This window comes from Mustelus asterias, chromosome 25, assembly GCF_964213995.1.
Source record: "Mustelus asterias chromosome 25, sMusAst1.hap1.1, whole genome shotgun sequence".
Taxonomy (NCBI): domain Eukaryota; kingdom Metazoa; phylum Chordata; class Chondrichthyes; order Carcharhiniformes; family Triakidae; genus Mustelus; species Mustelus asterias.
In genome coordinates, this window is record NC_135825.1 from 51,994,437 (window position 1) to 52,013,120 (window position 18,684).

Consider the following 18,684-nt stretch of genomic DNA (forward strand, 5'->3'; position numbering starts at 1 on the left):
GAAGGAGCAGTGAGGAGGGGGCGGGGTTTAAAACCAGCTGGCTCCACTCAGGCCAGTAGTCGAAGGCCTTTGGGGCTGACCTGTACACTGCAGCTGGACCTTGCAGACAGGCCCACAACCAGGAACAATGTAATTAAATCACATCTCCACAACAGAGATGGAGTTGTTAGTAAATGCCTCCCCCATTAAAAATGGAAGTAGATACGGGGGCTGCAGGCTCCATTATCGGGGAGCAGACCTATGGTTACCTCCGGGCTGGTATTCAGCTCGTGAAATTGGTAAACACAAAGGCCAGGCTGGCCACCTACAGGGGGGAACCATTATAGATAATGGGCACCATAGCAACATCCACCTCGCCCCCTCGCCATTCCCCCTCCCCCTCACCCTCCTCCTCCTCCCCCTCCCCCTCCTCCTCCTCCTCCTTATCCACCTCCCCCTCCTCCTCCTGCTCCAACTGGTCTCCTGCTGCTGGGTGATGTTGTGCAGAGTGCAGCAAATGGTGATGATGCGTGAAGCACTGACAGGGTCATACTGGAAAGCCCCCCCCAGAGCGGTCCAAGCAGCGGAACCGCATCTTCAGCCAGTCGATGCACCGCTCTGTGATGGACCGGGTGGCCGCATGGACAGATACAGTGTGCAGATGGATCTCGGACTGATGATGGCGGCGGAGAAGGAGGAGGAGGCGGCTCAGGAGGTGGGGGGGCGTGGAGAGACCACCACAAGAACAGCCACTACCAGCCCCTCTGGAAAGAGAGCAGGGGTCTGCCGCTGAGGGTCAGGAGGTGGGTGAGCAGCCTTCTGAGACGGAGCACCGAAGGCAAAGGGTGCCGAGGCCAAGGTGGTAAAGGCCCCGCAATTTATTGGAGGCCCTCTCGGAGGAGGTGTGCCATTGCCGGCTGCGGCTCTCCAATACTGCAGTGCAGCATCTTTGTGAGTTGCTCACACACCTGGCACCTCAGGGGAGGGGCGGCCACCCGCTCCCTGTTGAAGTGAAGGTGTCGGCTGCCCTGCATGTTTACACCTCCGGCTCATTTCAGGCACCCAATGGCGATGTAGTTGGGATCTCCCAGGCCTCTGTGCACAGATGTGTGCGGTAGGTCACAGATACCCTGTGTGCCCGGGCAGGGCAGCACAGAAACTTTGGTGTGGGCCGTGTACAGCAGGAGGCCCAGGCTCTCGGCCTTCACTGGGATTCCCAATGTCCAGGGTGCAGTGAATGGGACACACATCCCCTTGCAGGCACCACATGCAGGACCGTAGTAGAGGGGGCAGCGATGTCTGTATGGGGAGGGGGCAGCGATGTCTGCATGGGGAGGGGGCAGCGATGTCTGCATGGGGAGGCGGGGGGCAGCGATGTCTGTATGAGGAAAGGAGGCAGCGACATCTGTGGGGGGGTTGTGGGGGCCAGTGATGTCTGTGTGGGTTGGATGGCAGTCATCTCGATGCTGGGAGGTCTTTTCAGCGATCTCCCAGAGATGTGCGCATGCGTGGGTTCCCATTCGTCCCACCGACTTCAGGCTCTTTGAAGTGAATAAGACCCGCCCCCCGAGCGTGTAATGACATTCACGATTGTGACCTCTGCATTGCACAGAATGCGGAGATTCGGGTCTGAAGTTGAACTGAAAAAACAATCGTGATTTAGACCAGTTTTCTTGCCAATTCAGCACTTTTGGGAGAATCGCCCCCTACATTGTTCAGTAACCTGCAAAGTGTTCAATCAGGTACAATGAGATTTAGATAGAATCGATTCGGATGGAATTATGGAATAGAAAGGGAAATGATACGATCGAGCCAATTGTAGAGATGAGCTGGAGGAAGAGAATGCAGAGTTCAGAGATGTCAGGATTGGAAAAGGGACAATAATATTGGGATGAAGTTAATGTCAGTTCACAGAAGCTGAAAAGAACTCCCTTTCAGAATTCTCCCTGAGCTGCTTCCAGGATCATTATGGTTTCTCTCCAAGAAAGAATGAAAATAATGTTTGACTTCAATCCAGAAAATTGGGCCAGTTTGTTTCTTAGGAAAAGTCTGTTGCAATTAAAGCTGATTAAATCACACACTGCTCCTTTATCCAAAGAAATGTAGTCATCAGTCAAAGCTGCGGTTAACACTTTAGTTGCTGAACTACATTTGTTCCCAGGAGCAAGTCCCTCAATCCCTGGAGGGCGGAGGATCCACTGGAGCACATCCCAGGGCCTCCACCTGGTCACAAATGTAGATCAGCAACTAACATGTTAACCGCAGCTTTGACTGATGACCACATTTCTTTGGAAAAAGGGAGCAGTAAAATGACAAAGTGATTAATGTCCATTAACATTTTACATATCGTATGGGTGGCACAGTGGTTAGCACTGCTGCAGCACAGTGCCAGGGACCCGGGTTCAATTCTCGGGTTGTCTGTGTGGAGTCTGCACATTCTTCCCGTGTCTATGTGAGTTTCTTCGGGGTGCTCGGGTTTCCTCCCACAGTCCAAAGATGTCTGGGTTAGGTTGATTGGCTATGCTAATTTGCCCCTTAGTGTCAGGGAGATTAGCAGGGTAAATACGGCGGGCTACGGGGTTCGAGCCTGCGTGGAATTGTTGTCAGTGCAGACTTGATGGACTGAATGGCCTCCTTCCGCACAGTAGCGATTCTATGATTCTATGTATGTCTATGGCAGTGAGTGCATACTTGGTTCCATAGGCTCCATGCTGTAGTCCCTCTCCATCTTCCATGGCAACCCAGGAGGAATAGTTATTCAGTTCAGACAGTGGTACTGAATTAATTACTGAGTTTGCACTCCCAAACAAACAATCCCCAATATCTCCCAGTATACTCCTTTATCCATGATTCAGGAGTAATTCTGTACGTATAATCACCAATGATTCTCTGTAGTTGGACCTCCGGCCATTTAATGGCATTAGGATGATCGTGGCATGTTGAATGTAGTAATCGGTCCGAAACATTGTAGGTTACACCTAGAGATACAATTGTCGCATCATGTAGTAAAGTTTTAGCTTTCCCAATCCTGACTAACCCATCTGGGGAAGGCTCCACCATGTTTGGACGTTGGGTAGGTTTTGATATCCACAGGTATTAAGCTGATAATCTCTAATTACCTCCTACAGGTGAACATAGTTCTTGACCGTACTGGCCCTCAAGATTAGTTTCAGTGACATTGCATAAATGCACAAAACCAGGATTTGAGTCGTATATCCCTTCAATCCCCAAATTGCCCTGAGTCTTTTTCACCTCTGAGCTCCTCCTCAGAGGCTGTTATGAACAGGCTGCCCCTTTTTCTTCCCTCTCGAATTGCCACCCTATGGGAGGAGGCTATAGTACCAGGTTCCCATCCTCCTGTCCCATCCTTTCTCAGACTATCCACAATCTGGATCAGCGAATCGGATTGGCATGCCTGGCCCTTCTAAGGACACAGAAATCTCACACTCTGTCTCAGTTCCTTCCCATGACGGCACGACTACTTTTGTCCAATGACTGGTGGGGGGGTCACTTGATCCGATATCCAGATGTTGGGTTTCTTTATCCACTCTCCTGTTCCTCTGGTGGGGAGCTGAAAGTACTGTTGGGGTGCAGGTGAGCGTCACCTTCTACATTCACTCTCAGTGCATCCCACAATTCCACAATCGTCATCAGTGAAAATAGGAACCTGTTAAAACATTAACGCTGGTCCCCACCAGTCGGGTGGTCATCAGGTTTGTTAGGGTCCTCATACATTTTTAGCTGAGTATAATGTTTCCACCAATTTCCTGTCTTTGTACTGACAATGCACACGTATCATAGAAACTAGAATCAGGAGTAGGCCATTCGGCCCTTTGAGCCTGCCCCACCATCCATCTTGATCATGGCTGATCATCGGATTCAATATCCTGACCCCCCCCTTCCTCCCATATCCCTTGATGCCTTTAGCCCCAAGAGCTATATCTCATTTCTTCTTGAAATCAGACAGCGTTTTGGCCTCAACTACATTTTGTGGTCGTGAATTCCACACATTCACCCCTCTCTCCCCTTGATCGAAGACAGAGGGTGGTGGTCGATGGAAAATTTTCGGATTGGAGGCAGGTTGCTAGCGGAGTGCCGCAGGGATCAGTGCTTGGTCCTCTGCTCTTTGTGATTTTTATTAATGACTTAGAGGAGGGGGCTGAAAGGTGGATCAGTAAATTTGCTGATGACACCAAGATTGGTGGAGTAGTGGATGAGGTGGAGGGCTGTTGTAGGCTGCAAAGAGACATAGATAGAATGCAAAGCTGGACTGAAAAATGGCAAATGGACTTTAACCCTGATAAATGTGAGGTGATTCATTTTGGTAGGACTAATTTAAATGTGGATTACAGGGTCAAAGGTAGGGTTCTGAAGACTGTGGAGGAACAGAGAGATCTTGGGGTTCATATCCACAGATCTCTAAAGGTTGCCACTCAAGTGGATAGTGCTGTGAAGAAGGCCTATAGTGTGTTAGCTTTTATTAACAGTGGGTTGGAGTTTAAGAGCCGTGGGGTTATGCTGCAACTGTACAGGACCTTGGTGAGACCACATTTGGAATATTGTGTGCAGTTCTGGTCACCTCACTATAAGAAGGATGTGGAAGCGCTGGAAAGAGTGCAGAGGAGATTTACCAGGATGCTGCCTGGTTTGGAGGGTAGGTCTTATGAGGAAAGGTTGAGGGAGCTAGGGCTGTTCTCTCTGGAGCGGAGGAGGCTGAGGGGAGACTTAATAGAAGTTTATAAAATGATGAAGGGGATAGATAGAGTGAACGTTCAAAGACTATTTCCTCGGGTGGATGGAGCTATTACAAGGGGGCATAACTATAGGGTTCGTGGTGGGAGATACAGGAAGGATATCAGAGGTAGGTTCTTTACGCAGAGAGTGGTTGGGGTGTGGAATGGACTGCCTGCAGTGATAGTGGAGTCAGACACTTTAGGAACATTTAAGCGGTTATTGGATAGGCACATGGAGCACACCAGGATGATAGGGAGTGGGATAGCTTGATCTTGGTTTCAGATAAAGCTCGGCACAACATCGTGGGCCGAAGGGCCTGTTCTGTGCTGTACTGTTCTATGTTCTGGGTGAAGAAAGTTCTCCTCACCTCAGTTCTAAAAGTTTTACCCCTTATCCTCAAACTATGACCCCTGGTTCTGGACTCTCCCACCATTGGGAACATTCTTTCTGAATCTAACCCTGTTAGAATTGTATAAGTTTCTATGAGATCCCCTCTCACTCTTCTAAACTCCAGTGAATATAATTCTCACCTGTCACAATGACCCTGTACAGTCCATGCCACTGCAGTTGGAGGATGCTGCGCTCCTTTACCACCTTTACCATCACCTTGTTGCCCACTTGTGGTTCTCTTGATTTTTCAACTTGCTGATCTCTCTCCAAATCCTGCACTGCCTGTCGGCCTCTAACTTCTTTCTTCATCAAATCTTATTGTTTACTCAATTCTCTCACGTACTTTCCAATCCTGCCTCTAAATGGCCCTGCATTGGTTCCCCCTCTATGATTCCTTCAGCTAGTTGCTTAGCTTGAGCCGTCATTAGCTTGATGAGGCTAATGGACGTGTAAGATCAATCTGTATGTGTTGCCAAGGTCCTCTGGGACGAGGCTGGTGACTTTTTTATTTTTATTGCCTCCCCAGGGCTGTACTGGGCACATGTAACACATTGCTGGCAAAATTGGGTAGTTTCTCTTCCGATTCCCTTCCACCACCAGCCCATTAAATCTGACACGTTGTTCTGTCCGGTATGCTTTCTCCCGTGGTAAATCCCCAGTAAGTCTTCTGATAATTCTTAGGGCAACCACTTTCCCTTCTTTCCTCCACACTCCTTCACTGTCTGGAGATTCTGTCACTCTTGTCTCATTTTTTATTATCAATCACTTTATCTTCTCTAGCCTTTGCGTGGAGCTATCTGTGCAACAGGAAAATCCACCTTTTTGTTTCGACACCAGCTTCCTCTTCACATGATTTGTGTTAAATTCTGTTCATATTAACTTGAATGTGGTCTCTTGAATGATTAGGTTGATGCTCCTTTCTGCCTGACACTCCCCACCTGCAGATTTCCTCACTCAATATCATTCAAAATATCATTCATGGACTGAAAATATTCTCCAGTTCTCCATTTATCTGTATTCAATTCATGGATATTCTTTGCGAGATTTATTTGCTGCTAAGCCCTTAATTGTTTCCAACCAAATTATTTACTCTTTCACTGTAATTTTGTTCGGTTTTTTTGACAGTAACTGAAATATTTCTTATTCCGTCCCAATTGTCTTGAAATTGGTTTCTCTGTCGAGTGTGTGTTGGGGCCTTAATCCCTTTGGCCCCATTTACCATTTCATGCCATGTTGTTTGTCAAGTAGTGTGAATGTCTGAGACCCGTTCTTAAAATATAATTGCAAGCATTTCCAAACCCTTGAATGAGTCTATTAGTTACATTGTATGTTCCTCATCTGCACACTTATGCAGTACCTCAATATTATGCCAACACCTTCTTGACTCTCAGACGATCTTATCAACAGATTTTGAAATCTTTGCTCATCTCTCCACGTATGGTCCAGATGCCGCGGGTGGTGGTCAGGGTATCAAACTCTGTTCTTTAAGAAACATAGAGAAGTACACAAATATCATCAAGAGAAAGCTGTGAATTTACTCGCCCATTTATACTTTCCTTTTTCTAGAATATAAATCAGTGCCAAATATTGCAATGAACTGAACTGCACTCGATCTCCCAATACCCATCTGCTGTTTAAAAAGATTGCAAAGATGATTCTGGATAGGAGCGAAAGTAACAGGGTAGTTGTACTGGGGGACTTTAACTTTACAAATATTGACTGGAAAAGCTATAGTTCGAGTACTTTAGAGGGGTCGGTTTTTGTCCAATGTGTGCAGGAAGGCTTCCTGACGCAGTGTGTAGATAGACCAACAAGAGGCGAGGCCACATTGGATTTGGTACTGGGTAATGAACCAGGCCAGGTGTTAGATTTGGAGGTAGGTGAGCACTTTGGTGACAGTGACCACAATTCGATTACGTTTACCTCAGCAATGGAAAAGGATAGGTATATACCAAAGGGCAAGAGTTATAGCTGGGGGAAAGGAAATTATGATGCGATTAGGTGAGATTGAGCTGGCATAGGTTGGGGAAGGAAACTGCAGGGGATGGGCACAATTGTAATGTGGAACTTGTTCAAGGAACAGCTACTGCGCGTCCTTGATAAATATGTACCTGTCAGGCAGGGAGGAAGCAGACGTGTGAGGGAACCGTGGTTTACTAAGGAGGTTGAATCTCCTGTGAAGAGGAAGAAGGAGACTTATGTTCAGATGAGACGTGAAGGCTCAGTTAGGGCACTTGAGAGTTACAAGTTCGCCAGGAAGGACCTAAAGAAAGAGTTAAGAAGAGCCAGGAGGGGACATGAGAAGTCCTTGGCAGGTAGGATCAAGGAAAACCCTAAAGCTTTCTATAGGTATGTCAGGAGTAAAAGAATGACTAGGGTAAGATTAGGGCCAGTCAAGGACAGAAGTGGGAAGTTGTGCGTGGAGTCTGACGAGATAGGAGAGGCACTAAATGAATATTTTTTGTCGGTATTCACACTGGAGAGGGACAGTGTTGTCGAGGGGAGTACTGAGATGCAGGCTGTTGGACTGGATGGGATTGATGTTCATAAGGAGGAGGTGTTAGCAATTCTGGAAAGGGTAAAAATAGATAAGTCCCCTGGGCCGGATGGGATTTATCCTAGGATTCTATGGGAGGCTAGAGAGGAGATTGCAGAGCCTTTGGCTTTGATCTTTGTGTCGTCATTGTCTACAGGAACAGTGCCAGAAGACTGGAGGATAGCAAATGTTGTCCCCTTGTTCAAGAAGGGGAGTAGGGACAACCCTGGTAATTATAGACCGGTGAGCCTTACTTCTGTTGTGGGCAAAGTATTGGAAAGGATTATGAGAGATAGGATTTATCATCACCTAGAAAGGAATAATTTGATTAGGGATAGTCAGCACGGTTTTGTGAAGGGTAGGTCGTGCCTCACAAACTTTATTGCGTTCTTTGAGGTGACCAAAGAGGTGGATGAGGGTAAAGCGGTTGATGTGGTGTATATGGATTTCAGCAAAGCGTTTGATAAGGTTCCCCGTGGTAAGCCTTTGCAGAAAATACGGACACATGGGATTGAGGGTGATTTAGTGGTTTGGATCAGGAATTGGCTAGCTGTAAGAAAACAAAGGATGGTGGTTGATGGGAAATATTCATCCTGGAGTTCAGTTACTAGTGGTGTACCGCAAGGATCTGTTTTGGGGCCACTGCTGTTTGTCATTTTTATTAATGACCTGGATGAGGGCATGGAAGGATGGATTAGTAAATTTGCGGATGACACTAAAGTCGGTGGAGTTGTAGACAGTGCGGAGGGAAGTGGCAGGTTACAGAGGGACATAGATAAGCTGCAGAGCTGGGCTGAGAGGTGGCAAATGGAGTTTAATGCAGAAAAGTGTGAGGTGATTCACTTTGGAAGTAGTAACAGGAATACAGAGTACTGGGCTAATGGTAAGATACTTGGTAGTGTGGATAAACAGAGGGATCTGGGTGTCCATGTGCATAGATCCCTGAAAGTTGGCAGGTTGTTAAGAAGGCGTACGGTGTGTTAGCTTTTATTGGGAGAGGGATTGAGTTTCAGAGCCAGAAGGTCATGTTGCAGCTGTACAAAACTCTGGTGCGGCCGCATTTGCGTACAGTTCTGGTCACCGTATTATAGGAAAGATGTGGAAGTGTTGGAAAGGGTGCAGAGGAGATTTACCAGGATGTTGCCTGGTATGGTGGGAAAATCATATGAGGAAAGGCTGAGGGGTTTGAGGTTGTTTTCGTTGGAGAGAAGAAGGTTAAGAGGTGACTTAATAGAGGCACACAAGATGATCAGAGGATTAGATAGGGTGGATCATGAGAGCCTCTTTGCTCGGATGGTGTTGGCTAGCACGAGGGGACATAGCTTTAAATTGAGGGGTGAGAGATAAAGGACAGATATCAGAGGTAGGTTGTTTACTCAGAGAGTAGTAAGGGCGTGGAATGCCCTGCCTGCAGCAGTGGTGGACTCGTCAACATTAAGAGCATTCAAATGGTTATTGGATAAACATATGGATGATATTTGAATAGTGTAGATTAGAGGGGCTTTCGATTGGTTCCACTGGTTGGCGTAACATCGAGGGCCGAAGGGCCTGTACTGTGCTGTAATGTTCTATGTTCTAATGTGACAATTTATATCCAGATGTCTCGCTATTTCTTCCTTGATGATAGATTCAAGCATTTTCCTGACTACAGAAGTTAAGCTAATGAGCCTATCGTTACCTGCCTTTTGTCTACCGCCTTTTTAAACAGTGGCGTCACATTTGCTGTTTTCCAATCTGTGGGAACCACCGCAGAGTCCAGCGAATTTTGGTAAATTACCACTAGTGCATTTGCTATTTCTCCTGCCATCCCTTTTCGTACCCTGGGATGCATTCCATCAGGACCAGGAGGCTTATCTACCTTTAGCCCCATTAACTTACCCAACACTACCTCTTTCGTGATAATGATAGTTTCTAGGTTCTCACCTGCCATAGCCTTCCGGTCATCAATTTTTGGCATGTTATTTGTGTCTTCCACTGTGAAGACCGACACAAAATACCTGTTCAATGCCTCAGCCATTTCCTCATTTCCAGTTATTACATCCCCCTTCTCATCCTCTAAAGCTCCAATGTTTACTTCCACCACTGTTTTTCGTTTTATATATTTGTGGAAACTTTTGCTCTCTGTTTTTATATTCTGAGCTAGTTTACTCCCATAATCCATCTTACCTTTCTTTATAGCTTTTTTCGTGACTTTCTGCTGACCTTTAAAGATTTCCCAATCCTCTAGTTTCCCACTAATCTTTGCCACTTTGTATGCATTTTCTTTCAATTTGATACCTTCCTTTATTTCCTTAGATATCCATGGCTGATTATCTCTTTTTCTACAGTCCTTCCTTATCACTGATATATACTTTTGCTGAGCACTGTGAAAGATCGCTTTTAAAATCCTCCACTGTTCCTCAATTGTCCCACCATAAAGTTTTTGCTCCCAGTCTACCTTAGCCAACTCTTCCCTCATACCTCCTGTATCCCGCAGACCACCAGAAATCCCCCCCTATGCGCCCTTCACGAATCCCTCTTAATTCCCCGATTCCCTCTCCCACTGCTGAATCTCTAAATCCCAAAGTCCCCACGAAACCCTCCCTTAAATCCCCCTGAATCCCTCTAATTCCCCACCACAATCCCTCTGAGTCTCCCCGTGAATCCCAATCCCTCTCTAATTTACCCCCATTTTCTTTTGTCACCTCAAAAATCCCTCACCACTCTCCCCTTAAATCCCTCTCAAGTCCCCCCACTCCTGCCAAATCCGTCACCCCTCCCCGCAATCCCTCTAAATCTCCCACCTGCCAGATCCTTCCCCCTCAGCCCCAAGCCCACACTGCCCAAACCCTCTTCAATCCCCCTCCAAATCCCTCTAAGCACCCCAATCCTTCAAAGCTCCTCCTGTTGAATATCTAAGATCTCCTCCCCACCCAACCAGGCCCTTCGCTAAGTTCCACTCCCTCCCTGTGAATATCCCTTAGACTGACAGAATCCACCCCCTTCCCAAGGCAGAGACAACCCCCTTTATAATATCTGTACCCTCCTCACCCCCGTCAATGGCCCTCCACCCGTCTGTAAACAGCTCCTGGTCCAGTTGGATGCGGAAACTCTGTCCATTTTGAACATTAGTGTTCAAACGACTAATTCCACTGACATTGAGCAGCCTGTGTTATAATATCCCCCACCCTCTCCTCCATTGCCCCCTTTCTCTAATAACCCCCACCACCTCAGACCACTAACCCTGGGTGTCAAAGCCCCACAAGTCTATTTGTGTATTAAAAATGAATGACAAAGACACGTGGACTTTTATTAATATTTTTCTCTCTGGTTATAGCTCTTGTCCGAGGATTCCTCACAGCAAAACTATTCACTCTCTGCATCGTCAAAGCTTTCAGAGAAATTCTCCTTTGAAGAGAGAAAGGGAAAAACAAGTGAAATCGGATTGAACACAAAACAAAAGATTATTGAAAACAATAAAAGGCACAGCAAGATCCCAGGATTGGCTGACATTCACAATCTCACTGTGGAGGGGGGAAACATTCATTTTCACATCGCCATTCTTAAACCCTGATAAAATGGGAACACATTCCAAATGAAATGAACTTCCAAATGCCTCGTGACTGTCCCGATATTTAATTTATTAAACACATCAAAGCATTCTGTGGGGTGGGGGCTTTACTCCAGAGACAGGCCAGTGAATAAACACAGGAACCCCCAGTGACGTTCCCACTTCTATCAGTCACCTCTCCCCTCCCCCCTCACTGTCTCTTACACACTTCCCCCAGATCCATACCTATCCAATACCCATCTCTGCTCCTGTCTCTCGATAATCTGTCCTGATCTCTGCTCTGTTTCTCTATCTCAGGATGAATCTGGATTGAAATGCTCTCTCTAAGCATCTGTCTGACTGTTTAAAATAAAAACTTTCATTTCTTTTAATTGAGAGAGGGAGCACGAAAATCCACAATCCCATCCTGAAGTGGTTGCTGCACATTTTATTGAACCAATGAATTCAGCCACTTAAACCCTGTTCGGGAATTAAGTGAATGCCAAAGTGTTCCTGAGATTTAGGCCTTGAAGTGAGGCCTAGTCACAGAGGCTGCATTATTCCTCAGGTAGAAAGAACAAATCTCCCTCCCTGCCTGTTAACCAGAACAATCCTCTCCATCCACACCCACAAATCCCAGCGCCCTGTCTGAAAACACAAGCAAGACGCTGGGATTGAGAACAAGCTTTTCCCCCAGGCTCAGGAATTTGAATGTCAGCTCACTCTCTCTCCCGAGGGCTTTACAGTGAGAGGGAGAGCGAGAGACCGAGAATGTTACAATCTGGATCCACAGGGAGTCCCACAATTCAGGAGGACACCTCTCCCCATCTCCCCAGAGCCTCTGTCTCTTTCCCGTTTCTCCCTCCACTGAGGCCCTGACATTCCCCACCCTCCTTCTCCCCCCCCACCCCAATCTTTTTATGTTTATGTAGGGGGACGGGGGGGGGGGGACGGGAGGGGAGGGGGATGGGGGTGATGGGGGGAGGAGGGGGAGGGGAGGGTGGGGGAAGGGGGGGGAGGGTGGGGGGAGGGGAGGGGAGCGGAGGGGGGGAGGTTGGGGGGAGGGTGGGGAGGGTCGGGACGGGTGCGTGGCGAGGCGGGCGCGTGTGAGGGGGGAGGGGAGGTGGGAGTTTGGGGAGGGGGGAGGCTCCCCTCCCCCCCTCCCCTCCCCTCCCCTCTCCCCTCCTCCCCTTCCCCCGCCCCCCACCCCCTCACTCCCTTCCCCCTCCCCGCCCTCCCCCCGTCCTGTCCCCCCTCCCCCTCCCGCCCGTTCCCCCCGCCCTCCCCCACTCCTCCACCTCCCACTTCCACCCTCCCCTCCCCCCTCCTCCCCTCCCCCCACTCCCCTCCATCCCATCTCCCTCGCTGCCCCCCTTCCCCACCTCCCCACACTCTCCTTCCCCCCTCCCCCGCACCTCCCCCCTCCCCATCCCCCCACCTCCCCTCCCCCCGTGCCCCTCCACCCCCCCTCCCTCCCCCCCTCCCCCAACCCCTTCCCTCTCCCCCCTCCACTCTCCCCCTCTCCCCACTCCCTGCCCTCCCACCCTCCCCCCCTTCCCTTCTCCCTCCCCCTCCCCCCCTACTCCCTCCCCCTCCACCCCCTCCCCCCTCCTGCCCCCTCCTCCCACCTCCCCTCCCCCCATCTCACACACTCCCCCCCATCTCCCCTACTCCCCCCTTCCCCCCTCTCCCCTACCCTCCCCCTCCCCTCCAATCCCCCTCCCCTCCCCCATTCCCTCACTCCCTGCCCTCCACCCTCCCCCTCCCCTCTCTCCCCTCCCCCCACTCCCCTCCCCCCTCCCCCCCGTTCCCCCACCACCTCAACCCCCCCTCCCATGCCCCTCCCCCCTCCTTCCCTCCTGCCTCCCACCACCCCCCTCCTCTCCCCCCTCCCCCACTCCACCCCCCTCCTCTCACCCCCTCCCGCCCACGTCCACCTCCCACTCCCCCCCATCCCCCCTCCCCCGTCCCCCTCTACCCACTCCCCTCCCCATCCCCCTCCACCCCCTCCTCTCCCCCTCCCTTCCCTCCCCCCAGCCCCCCCACCTCCCCTCCCCCGTCCCCCTCCACCCCCCTTCCCTCACCCCCTCCCTCCCCTACCCCCCCACTCCACTCTCCCCCCTCCCCCCGTCCCCCACTCCCACCCCTCCCCCACCCCCCTCCCCCCTTCCCCCACTCTCCACCCTCCCCCCCTCCCCTCCCCCCTCCCGCCCGTTCCCCACTCCACCTCATCCCCCCCTCCCCATCTCCCACCCCTCCCCCCTCCCCCCCTCTCCCAACCCTCCCCGGCCCCTCCCCACTCCCCCCCCGCTCCCCCCCATCCTCCCACTCCTCTCCTCCCTCCCCCTCTGCCCCCCCTCCCCACCCTCCCCTCCCCCCCTACTCCCTCCCCCCCTCCACCCCCCTCCACCTCCTGCCCCCTCCCCCTCCTCCCCCCCATCTCCCACACTCCCCCCCATCTCCCCCAGTCCCCCCCTTCCCCCCCTCCCCCTACCCTCCCCCCTCCCCTCCACCGCCCTCCCCTCCCCCATTTCCTCCCTGCCTGCCCTCCACCCTCCACTCCCCCCCTCCCCTCTGTCCCCACCCCCCTCTCCCCTCCCCCCCGTTCCCCCCGGTTTCCCCCTCCACCTCATAACCCCCTCCCCTGCCCCTCCCCCCATCCCCCCCTCCCTTCCCCCCTCCCCCCTTCCCCTTCCCCCCTCCCCCCCACCTCCCCTCCCCTGTCCCCCTCCACCCCCCTCCCCTCCCCGATACCCCCCTCCCCCCCACCCCTCCCCCCTCCCCTACCCCCACTCCCACCCCTCCCCATCCCCCTCCTCCACCCCGCCCTAGGGCCATTGAAGGCCATTGAAGGCTTTCCAATTGTAAGAGGCCAGGCTCTTGCACTGCAAATCATTCAAAGAGATTGATTCTGGGACAGAAACTGGCCCATTTAACAAAGGCAGCAAATGTTTCATTCCCTCTGGCAGTAAGCATCGATTCTGAATTTCCTGTGCCTCGTGCCCAGTGATCCCAGTAATGGAATTAGCACCGACTCCATGCAGTCACATATGTCCAATCCCAGGAATTGGGATGGACCAGCTCCACATTCATGAAGTGACAGAAGCTCTGCCTTTCCCAGAATCAGAAAGCTCTCCAATCAAAAGGATTCCCAAGTAAATTTGGGGAAAAGTCCTTCAACAACAGGAAAGTGTGAGAGCTTATACAATGTTATGTCGTCATCTCCAATGTTAAACATACTGGAGGTTATTTCAACATGGGCATTAACACAACTGATCCTCAACTTCCACACTTGTGATTTTCGGGAAACCCTGAGCTCCATTGTCGCACACGTCCTACTGCCCTGGCTGAGATTGGATAGCAGAGTGAGACAGGGAATTGAACTGGAGAAGTGGTCTGACTCTGAGCCAATGTGAGCAGTGTATTTTACTCAGTGGAGAGGAATGCTGTCCAATATTGTTTCAGGAGGGGAAAGAATGCCAGGAACTGGAAGAAAATACTTACTGTGGATCAGTCAGCTTGACGGTTTTGGTGTCATTTTTGACATAAATGTAGGCAGGAATGTCACCAGCCTGTTTTCTGTAATAGAGAATACACAGAAAGTGTCAGATACAATACAAATTAGAAGGATCACTCACTCCCTGGTTGTAGGTTTGCTAACCCTCTGGGACTGTCCTGGAGATTTGAGGAACTGAAGATTAATCTTGTAGAAGCTGGCAGTCAGGTGGTGGAACCTCCAGGAATGCGTTCCACTAAAGTTGACAAATGTCCCTGGTGGATATATTTATGAAAGCACTGACCAGTGTGAAACTGAGCCATGGTTTGATCAATATCTAAGCTGAGGTTGCTGACCTCAGCAATACAGGATAGTGTTCGGGTGTAAAAACTGTCCTTGCTGTAACAGTGCTGGGAGCAGAATAAAATCAACCTGGGCTCTTAGTCCTGCTGGCTAATCATTGATCGGTACTGGAAAGTTAATTTCTGTGAATATTGTCTAAAAACAGTGGTGACAGCTCCTTGGTTATATTGCTTGTGGAGACTGATTGTCCATGCTGACATTTGTACCTGACTCAATGGAGAAAATGGTGCCCACAGATTCTATAGTGTATTTTAATCTCTACTCCCTGATTAGTCCATGAAGTTGAATCATATGTCTCATATTTTAACCCGAGTTAAGATCAAGCAGCTTGGCATTGATGAGGAATTGAACCTGGAATTTACATGGACAGTACGAGTCAGCTGGTCTCTGATGTGGTCTCTTAAAGTTACAGAACGAGGGTGATTCTCCAAGCCCGCTAAGCTGCTCGAGCGCCGTCAGCCTGGCACCCTTGCACTGCGCACTGGACATCCAGGCACTGCCCACCAGGCATTGCCAAAGTGATGGGGCCTGAGGGGGGGTGGGGCCTACAAGGATTGTGGTGGGGACCTGAGGCGCACTTTGCATTAGCTATTGGTGGAAGAGGGAGGGAGGGAGATGCAAATGGGGGGTTTCGGGCTGGCCATGGGGGAGGGGGGTGGTCAGGCTGGGCACGGGGGGTGGGTGGGTGGTCATGGAGGCCGGTGATCGGGGTAGGTTGCGGAAGCTGCTAATTGGGGTCATGGACCGGGGAAGCATTCAAAATCTGGCGATCAGGAAGCCGGTGATGGACCGCCAGCGCGCATGCGCTGAACTCCCCACTGACAGATTGATGCATGCGCAGTGGCCCACTCAGCATGCTGATGCCAGTTTCTCCAGTGGGTTCAGCCACCCGCCGCCCCCCCCCGCCCCCCCCGCCAACCCCACCCCCACCCCCCACACCCCACCCCTTACCAACGTGACTCCCACTGTGGCAAGCTGTGATGTGGAGATGCCGGTGTTGGACTGGGGTAAACACAGTAAGAAGTCTTACAACACCAGCTTTCGGAGAGCTCGTGGCTCTTGCTACCAAATAAACCTATTGGACTTTAACCTGGTGTTGTGAAGCAAGCTGTGATGCACAGACTGCTGGAGATTGATTCAACGAAGCACGCCCAAAAAACAGGTGGGAAAAGCTCCCCGATTCCCGTCTGTTGGGCTGTTTGATTTTTTTGGGGAGAATCGCTCAGTGCTGCATTGTGTTGAATTTGTTTTAGTCACTTCGACGGAAATCTGCTTCTACGCAGAGCTCAGTATGTCAATATAAACACTTTCTCAGTGAGCTTCACATAGGATACAATTCTTGTCACTTGCCAAATCCTGCACAATGTCACACTGTCAACACATTGAAGAAAAACTTTCCCTTAAATATAGAACATAGTTAATACTTAATCAACAATTTCCTGTTCCTGCTGAGTAACAGCAAAACTCGTTGGAACAAACCTTGCGCTTTTTTCCCCATAACTACAGTCCTACATGATCTTGAACTGGTGGAATGGAAAGTAGCAGTTAGATAAAGGAGTCCCAGGTCTAATCTCGGTGCAAATCCACAAATCCAAGAATCAGTCTATCATTTATCATGAAGTTAATCAGCAAGCAATCTGTTCTGCTGTTCACATAAATCATTCATTTAAAGAATTCAGTCTGGACAAGAGCACAGTGAAAACTGAACACATGAAGCCTGACTTACACCTTGTCAATTACTATTCACTTCAAAGGATGAAACTGCACTGAAGCTAAATGTATAGAACATACTTACCCTTGGTCAACCTTCGTAATGTTTTTTATTGAGCCACTTTTGATGTTATAGTTGGTACTGATCCCAGTGGCACTCCATTAGTTACGATTTGCCATTCTCAAACTAATCTCATTATCCTGACTCTCTGTTCCCTGTTAGTTAGACAGTCAGCTATCTATGCCAATATATTAACCCCTTGGATAGTAACTTTTTTATGTGGCAGCATATCAAATCCCTTTTGGAAAACAAAATATACTCCAGCTTCTGGTTCCAACACATGAAGCTCAAATAACCCTTTGTTTTTATCATAGAATCCCGACAGTGCAGAAGGAGGCCATTCGGCCCATTGTGTCTGCACCGACAACAATCCCACCCTGGTCCTAACCCCATAACCTCACACATTTACCCCACTAATCCCTCTAACCTATGCATCTCGGGACACTAAGGGGCAATTAGCATGGCCAATCCACCTAACCTGGTCATTTTTGGACAATAAGGGGGAGCTGGGGCTGGGCATCGGCATGCTTGGAGGGGGGGGGGGGGTGCGGGGGGGCGGGTGGAGCAATCGGGCCATTGTGGGGTGAGAGGGCCAGCATTGCAGGGGTCGGGGGGCTGGCCAGCAATCGGGAGACCAGCAGACAGGAGCCACTGCGCATGTGCTGATCTCGGCGCTGACAGATCGATGCATGCGCAGTGGCTCACTCAGCACTCTGCTGCCGGCTTCCCGGGCAGGAATAGGCCCCACCTCCTGATTTTTCACACAATTCACGCGAGTGCACAGAGTGTGGGAGATTCTTCTCTGAACTCCCATTGAAAAAAACAGCATGAATGACTCCAGTTTTCACGCGAATTCAACACTTAGAATTTTTTTGTGCCGTCTGTCCACTGTGAAAGGAGACAATATTTGTTGCACGCTTGATACTGTTTTTTCAAAAAAATATTGAATCCGTGTCCCGATTTAACTTCCCAGAAAGAGTGGACTGTTATCAAATCTCACAAATCACTTGTGTGTTTTCCCGCTCCCTTTTCCCAAAGAATTGTGGCTATCAGTGCAGCCGTGTCAACATTTTAGCTGCTGAACAACATTTGTTAACAGAATGAAATTCCTTATCTCTTGAAGTTCGTCCAAATGTATTTCAACCATTTGTCAATAGAACATAATCCATCCATAAAATTTGGCTAAAATAACACCACAAGAACAGGTTGGTTAGATCACCGAGTCTGTGTTGGTGTTTATCCCAGAATTGAACAATTGTCCTCATCCGATGGCTTCTCATATAACTATATTCTCTTTGCAACCCAACTAAATGTTGGTGTCTCCTTCGATCACTGAGTGGTCCGTGCTACAGGCTCCTAACCCCCTGTTCCAACATCCAATTCTCTTATTTTACCACAAAAATATCAGCACCTCCTCAGCTGTTTCTCACGAAAGGTGCTGATGGTGAACCTGACACTCCTTCCAAATCCCTCTGCTCTTAACAATGGCCTAGTTTCCTGTGATTCAGAGAATACTCACCTTGTTTCCAAATGTACTCATGCACACTTCGGAAATTGGGAGGGAATATTCAGAAATTGGGAGGCATTATTTGGAAATTGTGAGGGATTATTCAGACATTGCGTGGAGCGATTATTCAGACGTTGGGTGGAGGTATTATTCAGAAATTGGGGGGGAATATTCAGAAACTGGGAGGCATTATTCGGAAATTGGGCGGCATTATTCCGACATTGGGAGGGATTATTCGGGCATTGCGTGGAGGGATTATTTGGACATTGGGTGGAGGGATTATTTGGACGTTGGGTGGACGGATTATTCAGACATTGGGAGGGAATATTCGGAAATTGGGAATGGGTTATTCAAACAGTGGGAGGGATTACTTGGACGT

The 18,684-nt window shown here is 49.7% G+C and overlaps 1 protein-coding gene across 1 annotated transcript in view; it reads right to left on the reverse strand.

The window, feature by feature from the left end:
• The window catches only part of LOC144479219 (uncharacterized), a 35,487-nt gene extending 19,971 nt beyond the window's left edge, over positions 1 to 15,516 (reverse strand). The window contains exons 1-2 of the mRNA XM_078197880.1: positions 15,401 to 15,516; positions 14,673 to 14,747 (exon numbers count right to left, since the gene is read on the reverse strand). Coding sequence (XP_078054006.1) covers positions 14,673 to 14,747; positions 15,401 to 15,516 — 191 coding nt within the window. The remainder of the gene's footprint in view (positions 1 to 14,672; positions 14,748 to 15,400) is intronic.
• Between the last annotated feature and the right edge of the window lie 3,168 nt (positions 15,517 to 18,684).